The following is a 19,365-nucleotide window of genomic DNA, read 5'->3' on the forward strand; positions in this document are numbered from 1 at the left end:
GTCTCCATAATTGAGCTGAAGAAGAACGAGAATAGCCCACTCTCATTCCGTTCAGTGTGCTCTTGCCAGCTTGATATTTATATTTAAGTTTCCATTTGGCGAAGGCTCTATTCCTGAAGAAACACAGGATTTATGGCCCCACTTTCTACCCACTATCAATGCACCCAGCATTTGTAGATCCCAACGGAGGACTAATTCTGAGGTGAATATCTACTCTCTGGTAAAGCTGTGGACCTCAGAGTCCGCTTAACATTGCTGGAACATGTGGCGCAATCTCCGTTCCGGTTCCCCGTTCGCGCCACATCGAAGGGACAAACGGAGCTCCAGGCAGCTGACTTTGCACTCAATGATTGTCAGCCAACCTGCCGGACAAAGAATAGGTTGAGACAGGATCCATGATGGGCTAGATGCACCAAGTAAAACAGGTCAGGTTTACATCAATTGAACGATCTTTTTTTCTCCTCGTTCCAGGTAATTTGCTTGTGATTGTGATTCTCTCACGTGGAAAATGTGGACTGTCCAAATGCACAGCTCGTTACTTGGCTGGAATGGCAATGGCAGATTTAATAAGCGTTGTGTCTGGCGTTCTGTTGGATCAAATAAATAATATCTATCATTATTCCCGTTATTTGCTTATAACTCCAATATGCACTCTCAACCTTGTCGTGAGGCTTTCAGCCATGGACGCTTCAGTCTGGCTGACGGTGGTTTTTACGTTCGATCGCTCTATCGCTATTTGTAGTCAAAAGCTGAAGGAACGTTATTGCACCGAGAGAACGGCGGCTGTGCTGACGGTACTGGTGCCGATAGTAACCTGTGCCAGATTTGTTCCCTGCTACTTTGCCGTGCAACCGCTCTACGTTATTGACCGCGTTCCATGGTACTGCATTCAAAACGATGAATTTGTTGCTTCACCCCTATTCCAGGCATACCGTGTGTTCATCTCCATCATGACACCTTTGTTGCCTTTCTGTTTAATTGTATTATTCAATGGTTTAATAATCAGTCATATTATATTTGTAAATAAATTGCGTCGCAAACTCCGAAACAGTAGTGGATCGCAGAGAGATTCGGAGGTGGAACATCGGAGGAAGTCAATGATATTATTGTTCGCTCTGTCAATCAACTTTATTTTCTTGTGGATTCCTTTTACCATATTTAACTTGAAATGGGAATATGAAAATTATTTTTATGCAAACAAATATTTAAATACCCCGACATATGTCCTGCAGCAATGTGGATTCATGTTGCAATTTCTCAGTACCTGTACCAATACGTGCATTTATACATTGTCACAGAGGGAATTCAGGAAACAGCTGCAGAATGGGGTAAAATATTTCTTTACATTAAATGGATATCTTTGTCATTAAATGCACTTGCTATTACAACCACTGTTGGGAATTTACAAATAAATGGTCGATAATCTTCGTGCGTTTTGTTGATATCTTTAAAGGATTCAGCAACGTAATTGAACATCTGTTGCCTCTATTTCAGTTGATGACAGTACATTGTTTGAGTGTGGAAACCAGCCTAACAATTCAATTCCGTTGATATATCTGTTTGGTTGGCAGAATTGTATTCGTGTTTTTCAAATGCTGCTGCAATGCGTCAAGAGAAATGAAAGGTGTTGAGTGATTATCATATTTGGGGATTCAAATTCTGAATCACTGGGTTTTCGATATCTTTTAAACACGAGGAGGCACACACTGTTTCAAACACTTAACTTGGAACATAAAAGCTCCTGTAAATGCATTGGACGTACCGGATTTTCATTTATAAATGTTCAACAATGTGAACATACTTACTCATTCCAGACATCCACCTCTTTTTATCAGCGTAGAATAAAAATACATGTGCTGAAGAAGAAGGCACTAAAAACAGCTGGAGCTCCTCGGCCGGTCGAGCACCATCATTGCAAGAAAATGCTTCCTCCGCTTTTCGGAATGGTCCCCTTGCTCGAGTCTGCATGGACAGAGATGACATAACCAGTATCAAGAGTCCAGGGTCACGTGATTAGACAAGACGTTTGTTTATATCTTAACTGGAGAGCGGTGAACCATGACAGGTGATGGAGGGGATTAGGGGTCAAGATAGGGATATATATTGGAAAGGCAGGCTGCAAGACAGATAAGTAACAGTAAAAAGGGGAGGAAAATATTGAGACGACAAGAGGCATGCGAAAAATATTTAAGAATGGATGGGCCAGTAAAGAATGGGGAGTGTGGGTGTGAATGGACGGCAGAAGGAAGGTGCAGTGTTTGAAAATGGGACAAATGCGGGAATCAGGACATCTGAAGTGTACCCGTGGAAAGTGGCATGTATAGATACCTGAACTCGTTACCACTTCCAATGATTTCGATAAGGCAGTATGTGAGCTCTTCAGCCTCGCCCTGCAGTGGGGTAAAAGATGAAGACGTTTGTGTGGACATGAAAAGCGGTATCTAAACTTAATGCTGCACCGAGCTTGTGTTTCCATCACAGAAAAAGCAGAGATGCTTCGCAAAATCCCGCCGAAACCAACCCATTCTGTTTCCACCGTCGCCTTTCCTCATTCCTTCAAGAGAGAATGATCTGGCTATGATTCCTCCTGGTGTCATTTGCTGTTCACCTCCTGCCTCATCCCTCCTTCAGTGCACTTCCACGTGTCAGTTTCTACCACCTGCAGCCTTCGATTGAAGCTTCCATTCTCCAACAGTGATCACACATTTCACACCGTGTTCTCGATATTCCTTCTCGTGGAGCCTTTATTTTCTCTTGCCCCTCGGCCCCTTTATCAGACCCCTGACCCGCATCCTACGTCCAACTTTATCCATCTCTAAATCAATCTTCATCCTCCATATTTCAACAATTTGCCGCTGTGTCTCCTCTGCACTCTCGGTTAGGAACAATATGTCAACCATTCCTTTTCTCCCACTGATATTATTCCGCCCACTGTGTTCTCCCATTAAATTGCTTATGGCTTCAAATTCCAGCATCAGATACGATGGATGACCTCACGACTATTCGGGAGGCTGAGGAGGTGCTAGACAGGATTAACAGGGATACAATCACGTCTGATAAGACGGGGTAAGTCAGATGGGTGACTGAAGAGGGAAGGTTGATAGGATCGGAAGCTAAGCAGGCTCAGGACTGATTGATACTTGGATTAGAGATGGTCCAGGCACACCAGGTGCTGTCGGATTCTTTGAGGAATGCAGGGCTAAGTGGCGACTCTCTGCCGGCATTAAAGTAGGACAAAGTTTTAAATATCATTTATGTTAAAATCTAAATGTAGTCTTATATAGAAATAATGGAACCTTTACATTTACCTGTACCTGAGTACCCCGGTGACCATTCAATTTAACAACAAGTATAAATATTTGGATGCTGTTTAGGGGAATGAACTACCTGGGCCTGGCGGTAGCCTAATGAATAGCTCAATAGTGGCATCTGAGTCTCACAAGGGAAGGGTGAATTCTGCTAGAAGACAGTTGGGTGAAACTAGAGGAGAATCTGAGGCCGTATAAGAGACTCCAGGAGATTGTGTTGTCTCACGGGTGTCGGGTCCAGGCTGCCGATGAGCGTGTAGATATATTTCTTAGGGGAATGTTTCGCCAAAAGTTGATCTTGGCGCAGTGGGAGGGGTTTCAAACTTTGCATCATTGGGACATTTCTTCGGGAAGGGTTGACCTGGAAACGTAGGAGATGTTGCAACTTAACTCGAGAGGAAACAATATCCAAACAGGAGGGTTTGCTTATTCTGTTTGGGCTATTTAAACTTGACTGACAGGGGATGGAAACCAAAGTGAAGAGGACGATGAAATTGGCCCAAAACCATCTCCAACTGGTAGGGACTATTTGTGGAGGACCATGCAGTTAGGGAAAAGTTGCAGCCAATGGAATGACTGAACATTCAATAGGGAGACAAAGACAAATGTAATAAGTAATGGGCAAAAGAATTTGCATTTATATTCAGGCACCACTCGACATTAAGTGGATGTCTATGATGTTGAGCTGCACATTGGCAAGTATGATTGCGTGGTCACTGCGGAGTCGGAGCTGAAGAGCGGATGTTATTGGGAGCTTAATATCCAAGTTTGCAGTGTATCCAAAGCTTCCACAGATTACAAGATAGGGTCATTTTGTATCTGTTGCTGAGGAACAGAGTTGATTTGTTTGTGGAGGTGCATTTGTTAAATAGGTCATATGCATTAAATTGTAGGCTATTGTGATGTGCAGAGCAACAAAGGGATTTAGGAGTGATGTACCCTCAAGGCTGATACTCAGGTAGATGGTGTGGTGAAGAAGGCATTTGGAATGTAGGCCTTCATAAATCGGAGTATTGAATTCAAGAGTAAGGAGGTTATGATGAAATTGTACAAGGCATTGGTGAGGCCAAATTTGGAGTACTGTGTACAGTTTTGGTCACCAAATTATAGGAAAGATATAAACAAAATAGAGAGAGTACAGAGAAGGTTCACGAGAATGTTGACAGGATTTCAAGGTTTGAGTTACAGGGAAAGGTTGTGCAGACTAGGGCTTTTTTCTCTGGAGCGTAGAAGATTGAGGGGGTACTTGATAGAGGTGTTTAAGATTTTAAAATGGACAGACAGAGTAAATGTGGATAGGCTTTTTCAATTAAGAGTGGGGGAGATTCAAACTAGAGGGCATGGTTTAAGATTGAAGGGGGAAAATTATAAGGGGAACATGAGGGGAAGTTTCTTTATGCAAAGGGTGGTAGGGATGTGGAATGAGCTTCCAGCAGACGTGGTTGAAGCGGGATCATTGGTTACATTTAAGGATAGACTGGATAGTTACATGGAGAGGAGAGGACTGGAGGAGTATGGACTGGGTGATGGTCAGTGGGACTAGGAGGGTGGGAATTAGTTACCGCATGGAATAATAGGGCCGAACTTGCCTGTTCTGTGCTGCAAGTGGTTATATGCTTATATGGTAAGATATAGAACCTTTGTTGATCGAATTTGGAAATTGCAAGGGTTAAAATGTACAGCTGACTGTCTTTTGACGGACCTCAAATCACTAGCCAGGATGTGGCCAACAAATTACAATAGCAAAGAGACAAAGCATGCGTGAATGGCAACGTTGTGAAAATCCTGCGGTATTTTAATATTCAGGTACATTGGGGAAATTGTGTTTGTTCTGGATCTGAAGAGAGAGTGAATTTGCTGAAAACCTTGGAGATTGCTTTTAACATCAGCCTGTTGATGAGTGCACCATGGGATTGGCTGCAATGCAATCTACAAGAGATGAGGAGAGTGTTTAGAGCAGTGGTTCCCAACATTTTTTGCCCTATAGACCCCACTTTAATTTTTCAAAAACTTGTCCGCCCCAACGTTAGAGGGAAAAGTGATGTATACAAATAAGTTTTCATTAAATCATTTAATGCAAGTGCATTTCAATGCAATTTGGTCGGTAATACACGGTAACACTTATTTCATATTCAACTACTACTTCAATACGTCAACTCGACCCTGTCGCTGGCTACATATTTCTTTTGATTTAAGCGACTAACTTTGTTAGTTTTAACTTTAAACCTCAACGTTTTGTCATTTCTCTTAACCTGAAGCAAATTACGGACAACACTGAAGCTGAAATCTACTAAATAGAACGAAGGAAAATGTATCAATTCGTCCCTTGCTAAAGTAGTCCAGTTCAGTTTTTCTTTACGATCTCGTTAGACGGCCACATCATGGTTCTTTTCAGCTTGAACAGTTTTCAAGATTCATCACGTTACAACTCCGATAACACCTCTTTGTATTGCGCTGGACCTTCACACAAATCCACCATCATGACCTAAACAAGAGGGAAATCCGTTGACTTTAAATAACAAAATCTATCATTGGAGTCGGTCACTAACATTTCCCAATGGTCAACCATGATGTTTGTAGCAGCATTAGCTACCTCACATTTATTCAACCAATAGAATTGTCTGAAATGTCTTGCAGAAATATTCCTTTGGCGTCATTCTAGAAGTGTCGTGAATTCAAATATCTGTGTTTTTGCATCAACGAGCAAATGTAACGTTAATGATCGAAACAAAGGAAGAATAGTGACACTGAAGAAAATGAACAAAATCACTGGCGCGGGTCCTGACATGCTATTTAGAGTTGTTTGTTCAAAGTATATAGTGTCTCAAAATTATCCTCAGAATAAATCAGCAGGTAGGTTTCATAGCAAGCTTGAAAGGTTGTATTCAGGACGTCAGTTTGTGCAGCGAATAATGAAGTGATTTTTGATCGAATTTCAAACTTCTCTTTCAGTGATTTAACATATTCCAATTTTGAATTGGCATGGTTGGGACTTTCGCCCTGAAATGAGCATCAAGACGGTCTGCATTCATTTTTTCATTTGTCAAAGTCTGTTGGCATAATAGGCAAAAGGGTGCATGTCGGCCGCGTACATCAATTAAATCCCCAAACTTCAAGAACCCCTCTGAATATTGACAACCCCTTTACTTGGTTGGTCTGCTCATTGTGATTATGCCACAGGGATGACACAGATGAATATAACAGCGTGAGCTCCCTGAAAGAGGTTATTCAATATTTTATCATGTCTTAGAATTGAAAAATGTAACGTTAATGATCGAAACAAAGGAAGAATAGTGACACTGAAGAAAATGAACGAAACCACTAGCGCGGGTCCTGACATTTGTTTCTCGTATAGAGTGCATCAGAACTGCACTAGGTTTCTGGTTTACTCTTTCTGGTATACGGAGTCCAGAGGCCCCCAAAAACCAGCAGCAATAAATAAGCAACGCAACACAAGGTTACTAAAACAAAAATAGTTTTAAATTATATCTGAACAAGAAAACAGAATTAAACTTTAACTTATTACTTAACCTACCTAACTACTTAATCCCCCCTCTAATACTAAACGCAAGTGGTGTGAATGTATATTTAAGATTAGAAAAGTTATTTGGAGCACAGTCCAATCTCACTGGTTGCACGCAATTCTTGTACTGCGCACAGAAGTTAGCATTAACAATGTTCACCATTGTGCTTAACAGGTAAATGGTTACCAATCAGGAGGGTTCTTGCTGGTTTTCAGAGAGAGAAACCTTTTCCAGGACATCCACAACTGATTCCTTCTCAATCAGTCTTGATGATGAAACCTGCCCCCTTCAGGGTTCTCCAGATGATCATCTTTCTTTCAGGTAACCTTTCACACCACCATACTTCCCCTTCAACCAAGCAGACTTCCAAAGTTTGCCGGCTTTGTCCTTCTGGAAATAATTTCTGTGTCTCCTCTCATTGTTTCACACATCACTATCTGAGACCAAAACAGATCTTCTCTTCCCGCAATTATCAATGCTCTCCCAGGCAAGCTGCTGTCGATACTTTGTTGTCTCCTGCAAAAAGCATTCTGTAAAAGTCCGGCAAATATTCAGTGTTTTAAAATGTGTTTGTGCACGCTGCTCTAACAATTCCTCCCAAATGACATCAAAATGTACGTCCCCATTATTTCCAATCTTGTCATCCTCCTTCACCTCTGTCGGACATATCCCCCCTCGTCACCAACAGCCATACACTCGTGGAGAAACATTCATCCAGATACACACCTCACTATTAACCTGAAAATGAAAAGGGGTCTGGAAGGAGAAATGATTGTTAGGATCATTTGTAATCCTCATCGCCAATTAGATCATTTGGAATGAACAGTCAAAAAAAGCCAAGGATAAAATAAGAGAAACAATGGGGAAACAAGGGTAGAGCTGAAACACGAATTATGAAAATAAAAAGATCAAAATCATTTTACTTAGAAGTTACGAAAATGGTGTACTCACACTGTTGCCAAGTCTCACCTTTCAAACCAAGATAACGAGTATATTTTTTCAAACCAACTTTTAATTGTTTCCCAAAATGTTTTTTTCCTCCCACTACAATATTCCTATGACCCAGGACGATATTCCAACGCCCCACCACAATATATCCACGCCCCAGCACAATATTCCCATATCCCACCACGATATTCCCGCGTCCCACCACAATATTCCCAAGCAGCTCCAAAATATCCCCATCCAAAACACAATATTCCCATGGGCAACCACAATATTCCCAAGCCACAATATTCCCATGGCCCACCACAATATTCCCACATCGACCACAATATTCCCAGACCCTGCCACAATAATCGAACGTCCATTCACAATATTCCCATCCAGAAGACAATATTCCCACGCCCCACCACAATATTCCTATGTCCCACCGCAATATCCCCATGCCACACCACAATATTTGCAGCCCAGCACAATATTCTGACAACCCACCACAATGTTCCCACGTCCCACCACAATATTCCCACGTCATGCCAAGGTATTCCCACACCTCCCACAATATCCCAACAATCCAACACAATATCGTCACGCCCCACCACAATATTCCCACCTCCCACCATAATATTCTTGCGTCTTACCAAAATATTCCCACGCTCTAACACGATATCCCATCGCTGCACCACAATATCCCCACACCCAGAAGCAATATTCCCATCCCCAGCACAATATTCCCACCCATAAAATTCTCGCGACTCACCACAATATTCCCACCGCCACCACAACATTCGCACCTCAGCACAATATTCCCACTCCCCACCACAATATGCCCATCCTGAGCAATATTCCCACGCCTCACCGCAATATTCCCACCACCAGCACCATATTCACACGCCCCAGGACAATATTCCCACGTCCCACCACAATATACCCACCCAGCGCAATATTCCCACGCCCCACCACAATATCCCCACGCCCCACCACAAAATTCCCACGCCTTACTAAAATATTCCCACGCCCCACCACAATATCCCAACACCCCACCACAATCCCCAGACCAAAAAGCAATATTTTCATCCCCAGCACAATATTCCCACCCCCTCCACAATATTCGCACGACTCACTGCAATATTCCCACCCCCACCACAACATTCCCACCTCAGTTCAATATTCCCACTCCCCGCCACAATATACCCATCCAGCGCAATATTTCCACGCCTCACCGCAATATTTCCACCACCAGTACCATATTCACACGCCCCAGCACAATATCCCGTCGTCCCACCACAATATCCCCGTCCCACCACAATATCCCCACGCCCAACCACAATTTCCCCACGCCCAACCACAATATTTCCACCACCAGCACAATATTAACACAGCCCACCATAATTTTCCCACAGCCCACCTCTGAAACTACACCCTATCTTGAGAATCTATTGGTTAAAATCGCTTTTCTTTCCTTTTTTACATGTAGTTTTATTTTGCACTCATGAGCAGATGCATTTTAGTGGCCATTCGCGTCCGGAGGAGCTTACACCACCTCAGGAGTGACACCGAGCAGGATAACCGCGCTTTGTTGTCCATTGATTTGCCGTGTGCGATAGCCAGCACTTTTCCCCACTCTGGGCCACATTTCCTGTGTTATCTCAGTGTGATATCTTTTCCATTCACAGGATTTGGATCAACCCTCTGTCAACATTTCTGCGAAATGGAACAGTGTGCTCCAGCTTCATAGCTCTGGCACAAACACGACCATCGACACTGCCATCCAAAGAAGTTCAGGCAGGAGCTTCTCCATGCACTGATCTATCCATTTACTAGAATGAAGTAATTAATGCATCTGTATTGTAAATAAATGCAACTACATTATCTTATGGACCGATAGGTATGAGGTCACACCGATATTCAAACAACAGTTAGAGGAGGATCAGAGTTTTTCTTCTGTCCAGTCGCTGCACTCCTCACTAAACTCTGGCATGATCTGAATTTTTGGTCAAATATTGCATTCCAAAGTTCCGAATAATATTTCACGCTTCTGTTTCTATACAAAGGCTGCCCGACACAGCATAAATATTCTATTTCATTCGAATTCTGACAGAGGTAAATTTCAAATACTCAAATAATCTGTGACAGATTATGTTATACTTCATATTGTTTATAAATATGTTTTATAGGAGATAAATTCATAGGAGATAAATTGTGGCAGGTTTTTTTTTTAATGTTGGTTACATACAAACATTTCGAATCAGATCCAACTGAAAAAGCTGGAGCTTTGCTCAAGCCAGACAGTCCAGGTTCCGAGTGGCTTAGCAAAACTTTGTAGAATGCCTATGAGGCCTTCACAAGTAGCTGTTAATTGAACATGCAGTGGAGTAATGGATATTGTTTTGGAAAGCAGCAAATGAATTAACTCAGTAAGTCAGGCTCAGTGCCGCAATCTGTCTGAATGCATTGGCAGTTCTAAAAGGGTCTTGTTGTTTTCTCTGAGAGTGTGTGTGTGTGTGTGTGTGTGTGTGTGTGTGTGTGTGTGTGTGTGTGTGTGTGTGTGAGAGAGAGAGAGAGAGAGAGAGAGAGAGAGAGAGAGAGAGAGAGAGAGAGAGAGAGAGAGAGATGGAGAGATAATGGAGTTACAGTTCTAAAGTTCAGCAGCAGCAGCTGGGATTGGAACAGGACAAACTGGAAAGCTTGTGGAAAAACCTCATTTTGAAGACGGATTGTGAGTTCTTAGTTTAGCCTGCTCAAAGCCGTTGTGGTCCAGACTAGAGGAGAGGACTGGCTGCCTAATATTTCACTTGAAATACGGGAAACAAAAAGAAAATATGTGGTGACCTGAAAGAATGAGGTTATACTTGTAAACACCTGATGGTGCACGTTTCTTCAACAAGACACTGACGTGGATGATGGGAAGAAGCAGTTTGTGTCCAATGAGCATCGTATCTCTCTGAAAACCTTCCTGACTGGTAACCATATACCTTTCACACCAAACCCTGATGAACTTTATAAATACTAAATTCTGAGCACATTTTTCTCATTGCCTGCAACCAGTGAACCTGGAGGAATGAAACATGAGCTTGGACTGTGAATTAAATAACTTTTCTGAACTTACACACACGTTAAACACACGTGCGCTGAGAATTATACGGGGTTAAGTTAGGTTAGTTAGGTTAATAGTAATAAGTTATTGATTGATCCTGTTTTTTTGTTTAAAGATAATTAAAACCAACTTCTGTTTAGGTAAGTATTTGACTTCGTGAATTTCGATTGCCGCTGGTTTTCGGGGTCCACTGGGTTCATAAAAAGGGTTATCCATCGGAGACAGAATCCTGTTTTAAGTAAGTATTCAATCGACATATTCTTTTTAAAAAAACATAATTTGCACGTAATATCTTCCCAAATGAGTGGTATCATACGCGTTTGTGACGTCCATGACCATGGATCTGCCCTGGTGTAAATATTATTTTTTTTAATATCAGGCAGCCAGCAGCAGCGGGGTGAATGCGTTACTGTCCATTGACTTTATCAAGTTTATATATTGTCTCATCGAGTAGGTTTGGTATTGGTGCCTTCAAGAATATCTCTTAACACCAGATATTTATCTGTGTCTTTTTGACACATGCAGCATAGCAACAGGCCAATTCGGCCCACAATCCAGTGCCTCGCAATTACACCTCATTAACATAGTAACGGTGCAACAAATCCTGAACCACACCCCCACCCCCACCCCCAGTCTTAGAGACAAAGCGGGATTCGAACCCTGGGCCCAATCGCTAGCGCTGTAAAGGATGCGGCGCTGAACGTGATCTTCCTTCCTGTTGGTCTGATCAAAACCCGCGAGATGTATTGATTACTTGAAATGGCACACACTTATTCAGTAAAATGTGTTGGCCAAAGTCCTTTATTTTACTTTTAAAATACGTTATTGGTATTTAATATTTAAACAATTGCACGATACAATTATACAATGTGCAATTAACTTAAAAAGAGTAAATAATATTCAGAGACAACGTACATTGTGTAGTCAAACTGTCAAAAAAAAGAAAAAACCCAACCCAACCCAAAATGAAGAGAAAGAGAAGAAATGAAAGTTAAACGTTCTTTTCGAGTGATTTGCAAAAGTGAGATTTTCATTTGGGGATGTGGACTCTTTGGACCACTTTACAAATGCAACAGCGTCATGCACAAAAGGAGGCCGTATTAATCACCTCCAAACTCGCTTTATAACAGTGTGAAATGTTGTAACGGTAATATCCCTGAAGCTGAAAGAACCAATGTTCATTCATTGTCTCATCAGATTTTTTTTTACACTTTCGTATTTCTCAATTACGTCTCTGAAGGAAACCGACGGCCCCAGCAGGGAATATTGTCGGTTACAGTTTGCCGCGTAATTAAAGTCGCTATTCTGTAACATCGTGGAAATCTATGCCTCTGCGGAGATGCGCGTATATAAACGAAGGGAGTTGGTCGCCTCAAAGTTTCAATTGGAGATGTTGATGGTCGCACAGAAAATTTCGTCATCATATCGCAGTGTCGAGAAGATACTGTAGATGACGATTGCCTTCATCGGAGTTCCTGGTAAGAGATACTGTGATTCCACTTGTTTATCTCACGTTGTGAAAATGTAATCCAGAATTTATCAGAAAGATGTCATAAAGTTCTTCGACGATAGCGGGAAGTTATTTTGAAAGGTCATCTTGAGCTCGCTCACTGGAAACGGGCAAACCTAATGCAGTTTCTGAAAAGATGTGGCTCATAGCATAATTCGAGAGAATCAACAGATGTGGAATATTTGTACCTCAATGGCGTTTGATAACGATACAGTATATTTCAGAGATTCTTGTCAGGATATATCGAGCTAATTAATGTTGATCGACAAAACAAAAAACACAGAGATTAGATTTTCTTTTCGTATGGCAGTGTATGGGTATCAGGACCGCTGGATTCACTGTCAGGGTCATTAGATTCTCCTTTTGTGTCGCAGTACAAGTTGGAATAAAGGGCGTTCGGCAGAACACGTGCATTGCGACTATGTTCCCGACCTCAGCTCCAAGTGTTTGATGCGATCGACCCATTATCATTCTGCACCTTCCTATCCTTGTCATTAGACCTGTAAATGTATCCGGCTCCTTTGACAGATCGCACCACATACGCACCCCCTGGATTTGGAAATATTCTTCGCCCTGCTCTATTTAAGATATCCCCGCTGACCTTGAATCAATGCCTCAAATTTTACTTTCCTGTCCCCTGGGCAAAAAGACTGCGATGACACATATAACACTGTATGATCGCAGCAAGGCATCGACACCTCGGTGGAAATAAAAGTTTGGGTCTGTTCACATGTCCAGTCCCAGGAAGATGCATGTGAATCTTTTCCTAAACCGTTCGTCGCTTTTTTTAAAATTTGTCCGACAGTCCGGTGCCGTCCAATTATATCCAGTCAACGAAGGTGGAAGAAAACGGGAGAACCCGGTGAAAACCCACACAGACACGACGGGAACGTACAAACTGCTGGCAGTGCGCGATTCAAAGCATGGAGACTGTACCAAACGTTTCGCTGACTGCCTCACGAACCCTGCCGCCCTCAACCGCGCCGCTGAATGAAATTTTATCTCTCGTTGCCTGACGGATGAGCCACCCAATTTCACACGTCTGTTGAGATTACGAGGCGTGAGACGGACAACAACCAGTTTAATTTTCATTTGTATATGACTGGGAGCAGGTAAAATCAAGATTTTAAATTACACTAAGATGGAAACAGACAGAAAAAAGAGAGATGTGGACCAACTGTAGACACAGGAGAAGAGCTGAGATCAGTGGTTCTCAACCTTTTTCTTCCCACTCAAGTAATCCCTACACTATCGGTGCTCTGTGAGTGGGAGAGGATGGTTGAGAATCTCTGCTCCGTACCCCATTGTTACTGAAATATATTGCTTGAGAAAAATTGTCATTGGCCCGTTTCCTTTAGAGTTCTGAAACAGTGCTCATGGCGAGTCATTAGGATTTTCAATCTTTTCCTTTCCACTCACTTTCCACCTGAAGCAATCCCTGACTAATCACAGAGTCCTGATGGCAGTTTTCTGTAAAACTGATTTATTTATTTTAGCGTGAATGCTACTAGCTGCCCAACGCAATTGGAAGTGATGTTGCCTCTTCCAGTTTAACATAAAGATACACAACAGAGTTCATCGTATTCAGCGAACTGAACCATTCGTATGTAATCCACTCTGAATTACGATTTTTTTCATCCTCGTTGCGATTAATATTTGTGCATTGAAGCTGTGACGCCGCGATAAAATATTACAGCAGCATCTTCCTGTGGGAAAGGCGTGAGTTTATGAACGAGTGCAAGTTAATTTTTGGGACCCGCGAAGCTCATTGAATTCCTTCCCTTGTATCTTGAGGGAAATTGATGGGCGACGTTTGGGGTCGAGGCCCTCTAGCAGTACGGACATGGCAAATGAAGATGGCCAGTATGAAAACAATGCTGGATGCCACAGTGTCCAATCCGTGGACCACGGAGAAGTGGCAACGAAATTAATAGGTTCAGTGACAACACTTTCCTGCCAATCTCCCAGGGCCTTCAGATTACATTCCCTCGGGGGGACGGATAGGCCCGTGAGTCCATCCTGATTGCCTGTGTTTCCTGCTGCCTTGAATTTTACTGGATGAACAGGCTGTTGTAAAACGTCCTGAGAGACAGAGCGGAATTCGAAACCAGGTCTCAATCGCTGACGCTATAGCAGCGCTGCGCCACCCACGGGCCCGAGACTTTACTCCATCGAGGGCATCAATAAACTTTTAACAATTACGGTACGGAAACAGGCACCTCTGGTCCGTACCGATTAAAGTGAGCTCTTCTCGTCCCATCAACCTGCTAACTGTCGAGGAGTCACGTGATGGAGTAGTGGCCGGACGGTGAACTCCAGCCCTCTCCAGAAAAGTCGGGAAAAACAAGAGAAAATACAAAGGCACAGAAATACAAGTTAAAGAAAAGTGAGTATAAAGGTGGAAAGAAGATGGAGACAAAAGGAGAAAAATCAAAATCAACGGAAAGAAGAGAAGAAGAGAAGACAACGGAGGAAAAAGGTGAAGGCCTTACCTGTCCGAAGAGGCCCGCGGTGGAGAGAAGACCCTACTACCTCAGGTCGGTAGAAAGAGAACTACAACAATGGCTCACAGAGCCGAGTAAAAGTGCGCAACCGCGCATGCGCGACTCCTCGCGCATGCGCGATGCGCATGAAAAAACACACCGACGGGAGGGGGGACCAGCTGGGGAGTCGATCTCCACAGCCGGCAACGACAGCTGCAGAACACCTGCAGCAAGAAGAGACCACAGAAGACAATGGAAACAAGAAAGAAGAGGAGGAAAGGGCAGCAAAGAAACAACAGATGGTCAACCTAGAGGAAGAAGAAGAGGAAGAGGAAGAGTACAGGGAAATAGAAGAAGTAAAGAAAGGCAAGGTAAAGGAGGTACTTGCTCTTGTTAGAGGATACATGGAGTCATTTAAAGAATGGCAAACACAGGAATTCAATGATTTAAGAAGAAGAATAAACAACACAGAAAAGAAAATAAATAAAATGGATATGACCTTAACAGAAATGGGGAAAAAAATGGACAAGATGGAAGAACGGGCAATAGCAGCAGAAATGGAGGTAGAAGACTTAAAAAAGAAATTGGAGGAATCTAATAAAAAAACTAAAGAGACACAAGAATTACTAGCCCAAAAAATAGATATAATGGAAAATTATAACAGAAGAAATAACATAAAGATAGTGGGCCTTAAGGAAGATGTAGAAGGCAAGAATATGAGGGAGTTTATAAAAGAATGGATCCCTAAGGCCCTAGGATGTCCAGAACTACAGCAAGAAATGGAAATAGAAAGGGCACATAGAGCATTGGCCCCTAAACCACAACCACAACAAAAACCAAGATCTATTGTAGTAAAATTCCTAAGATATACTACAAGAGAAAAGGTACTGGAGAAGACAATGGAAAAAGTAAGAGAGGGCAACAAACCACTGGAGTATAAAGGGCAAAAAATCTTCATTTATCCAGATATAAGCTTTGAACTCCTAAAGAAGAGAAAAGAGTTCAATGCAGCAAAAGCGATTTTATGGAAGAAAGGATATAAATTTACACTGAAGCATCCTGCGGTATTGAAAATATTTATTCCAGGACAACAAAACAGACTAATAATAATAAGTTATGCAACCAAGATGAAGAAGGACTATAATCAGGAAACAGAGCAGTTGGAAAGGGAAATAATAAACATAGGAAAAAAATTAGCAATAAAGGAAGATACAACCAAAAGAAGAGAATTGGCGGATAAAAAAATAAATATGAAACATTACAAACATATAAGGTGGAGAAGAATATAATGAAGACAAAACAGAAATATTATGAACTAGGGGAAAAAACACACAAAATCCTAGCATGGCAGCTTAAGACAGAGCAAACTAAGAAAATGGTATTGGCAACAAGGAAAAAAGACAAACAAATTACATATAATCCAAAAGAAATTAAGGAAAACTTCAGAGAATTCTATGAACAATTATACCGAACCGAAAACGAAGGGAAAGAAGGGAAAATAGATGAATTTTTGACTAAAATTGAACTACCAAAACTACAAATAGAGGAACAAAATAAATTAACAGAACCATTTGGAACAGTAGAAATACAAGAGATAATAAAAAATTTACCAAATAATAAGACACCAGGAGAGGATGGACTCCCAATAGAATTCTACAAAACATTTAAAGACCTAATAATACCGCCCCTCCTGGATGTAATCAACCAGATTGATGAGACACAAAACTTACCAGATTCATGTAAAACAGCAATAATTACAGTGATACTAAAACAAGGGAAAGATCCACTCTCACCAGCGTCATATAGACCAATATCTCTGCTAAACACAGATTATAAGATAATAGCTAAACTATTAGCGAACAGATTAGCAGAACAGGTACCGAAAATGGTAAATTTAGACCAAACTGGATTTATCAAAAAAAGACGCACAACAGACAATATTTGTAAATTTATTAACTTAATTCATGCAGTAGAAGGAAATAAAGCACCGGCAGTAGCAGTTGCTTTAGACGCAGAGAAGGCCTTCGACAGAGTAGAATGGAATTACTTGTTCAAAGTATTGCAAAAATTCAGTTTACCGGAGAAGTATATTAATTGGATTAAAGCATTATATAAGGGACCGTTAGCGAAAGTGACAGTAAATGGACATGTATCAAAGCAATTTAACTTAAGCAGGTCAACGCGGCAGGGATGCCCACTATCACCATTATTGTTTGCGCTAGCTATAGAACCACTAGCAGAATCGATAAGAAGAGATAATAATATAAAAGGAATAAAAATAAAAGACAGGGAATATAAAATCAGTCTGTTTGCGGATGATGTGATAGTGTACTTAACAGAACCAGAACTATCAATAAAAGAACTATATAAGAAATTGAAGGAATATGGAGAAGTGTCGGGATACAAGATAAACGTAAATAAAAGTGAAGCAATGCCTATGAATAACGCGGATTTCTCAAAATTTAAGGAGGAATCCCCATTCAGATGGCAAACGCAGGCAATAAGATACCTAGGTGTGCAAATAAACAAAAATCTAGGCCAATTATATAAACTCAATTACAATCCACTAATGAAAAAATTACAGGACGATTTAGAGCATTGGAAAGAGCTACCACTAACACTGATAGGAAGGATAAACTGTATTAAAATGAACATTTTTCCAAGGATACTATACTTATTTCAGGCATTGCCAATACAACTGACAGAAAAATTCTTCAAAGAGTTAAAGAAAATAATAAGGAGATTTTTATGGAGAGGGGGGAAACCGAGGATAGCACTAGACAAATTAACAGAATGGTATAAACAAGGAGGCTTACAATTGCCAAACTTCAAAAATTATTATAGAGCCGCACAATTAAGGTACCTATCAGATTTTTATCAAACAAGGGAAAAACCAGACTGGATGAGACTAGAATTAGATAAAATAGGGGAAAAGATACCTGAACACATATTATATAAATGGGACGAAAAATTGGTACAACATAGAACTTCTCCAGTATTACACCATCTCCTCAATATATGGAAGAAGATTCATGTAGAAAGAAATAAAATAAATTACCAAATACCAAAACTAATATTGACGCAAAATAAGCTACTCCCTTTTACAATAGACAACCTTGCCTTTAGAAAATGGGAAAAAAAGGGATTAAAAGAATAGAAAATTGTTTTTCAGGAAGTAGATTCTTATCCTTTGAACAAATGAGAGATAAGTACAATATAAAGGGAGATACAGCGCTGGCATATTACCAACTGAGATCCTACTTGAAAGATAAATTAGGAAGCAACTTGAGTTTACCAGAGGGAAGTAACCTTGAATATGTGATTACAGATACAATGTTAATCAAAAGATTTATAAAAAATATGTATATTAAACTGCAAGAAAAGGAAAATGAGGAAACAAATGGTAAAACTAAACAAAAATGGGAACAAGATTTAAATATAAAGATAAAAAAGGAAACATGGGAGAAGTTATGCTCTGGAACGATGAGAAATACAATAAATACGAGGCTGCGTATGATACAATATAATTGGTTACACAGACTATACATTACACCGCAAAAGTTAAATAAATGGGACCCAACAGTATCTGATAGATGTTTTCGATGTAAAAAAGAAAGGGGAACAACAATTCATGCAATCTGGACATGTGAGAGAGTAGAAAAATTTTGGGATGATCTCAATCAGATATTAAATAAAATAACAGAAAACAATATACCAAAGAATCCAGAGATCTTTCTCCTAAGTAACATAAAAAATAAAGAATTTGGAATTGACTTGGAGGATGCACAAAAAAGATTTGTTAAGATAGCCCTAGCTGTAGCAAAAAAATGTATTATGTCAACCTGGAAATTGGAAGATAATTTGAAAATACAACAATGGTATATAGAAATGAATAAATGTATTCCATTAGAAAAAATAACATATAGTTTAAGAAATAATATTGAAATATTCGAACAAGTATGGGAGCCTTACATTAAATACAATAGCGAAAACCTACCGGGAACAAACATTACCTAAGTTGATGGAAGGAGAAGAAAAGAAAAGAATGGACTCAGTAGAATTTCTGGTGTATTTTTGTTGAATGACAACATTGTCTAACTGAATTAATGCAACCTAGATTGTATAACTAAAATGGATGAGAGGGGGGGGGGATGGGGGGGTGGCTTGGGAGGAGGGAGGGGGGAGGGAGAAAAAGTCACTGTAAATGTGTGGAAAAGAAAAAGTGTATATCATGGCTATTGTGATTTATGGTGTGAAAAATAAAAAATTTAAAAAAAAAACAAAAAAAAACCTGCTAACTGTCCATAACCTTACAACCCCCTCACATCCATGCACTGATCCAACATTTTTTTTAAATAACAAAATTGACCTTGCTGCAACCACCTCTTCCCGAAGGTCATTCCATTCAGCCACCACTCTCTGAGTGAAGAAGCTCCCTCCCAAATTACTGCTACATTGTGTGGTGCCTTTAAAAAGCAGCATTTATTCTCCAAGTCGCGCACCA

At 40.8% G+C, this 19,365-nt stretch overlaps 1 protein-coding gene across 1 annotated transcript; it reads left to right on the plus strand.

The window, feature by feature from the left end:
* Nucleotides 1-471: 471 nt before the first annotated feature.
* On the plus strand, nt 472-1,370 carry LOC138751151 (probable G-protein coupled receptor 139; the record flags this gene model as incomplete). The annotated part of the gene is made up of 1 exon (XM_069913213.1): nt 472-1,370. A coding segment is annotated over one exon (899 nt), but the record flags the coding sequence as incomplete, so codon positions are not given.
* Between the last annotated feature and the right edge of the window lie 17,995 nt (nt 1,371-19,365).

The sequence above is a fragment of the Narcine bancroftii genome, unplaced genomic scaffold (genome assembly GCF_036971445.1).
Source record: "Narcine bancroftii isolate sNarBan1 unplaced genomic scaffold, sNarBan1.hap1 Scaffold_765, whole genome shotgun sequence".
NCBI classification, from domain to species: domain Eukaryota; kingdom Metazoa; phylum Chordata; class Chondrichthyes; order Torpediniformes; family Narcinidae; genus Narcine; species Narcine bancroftii.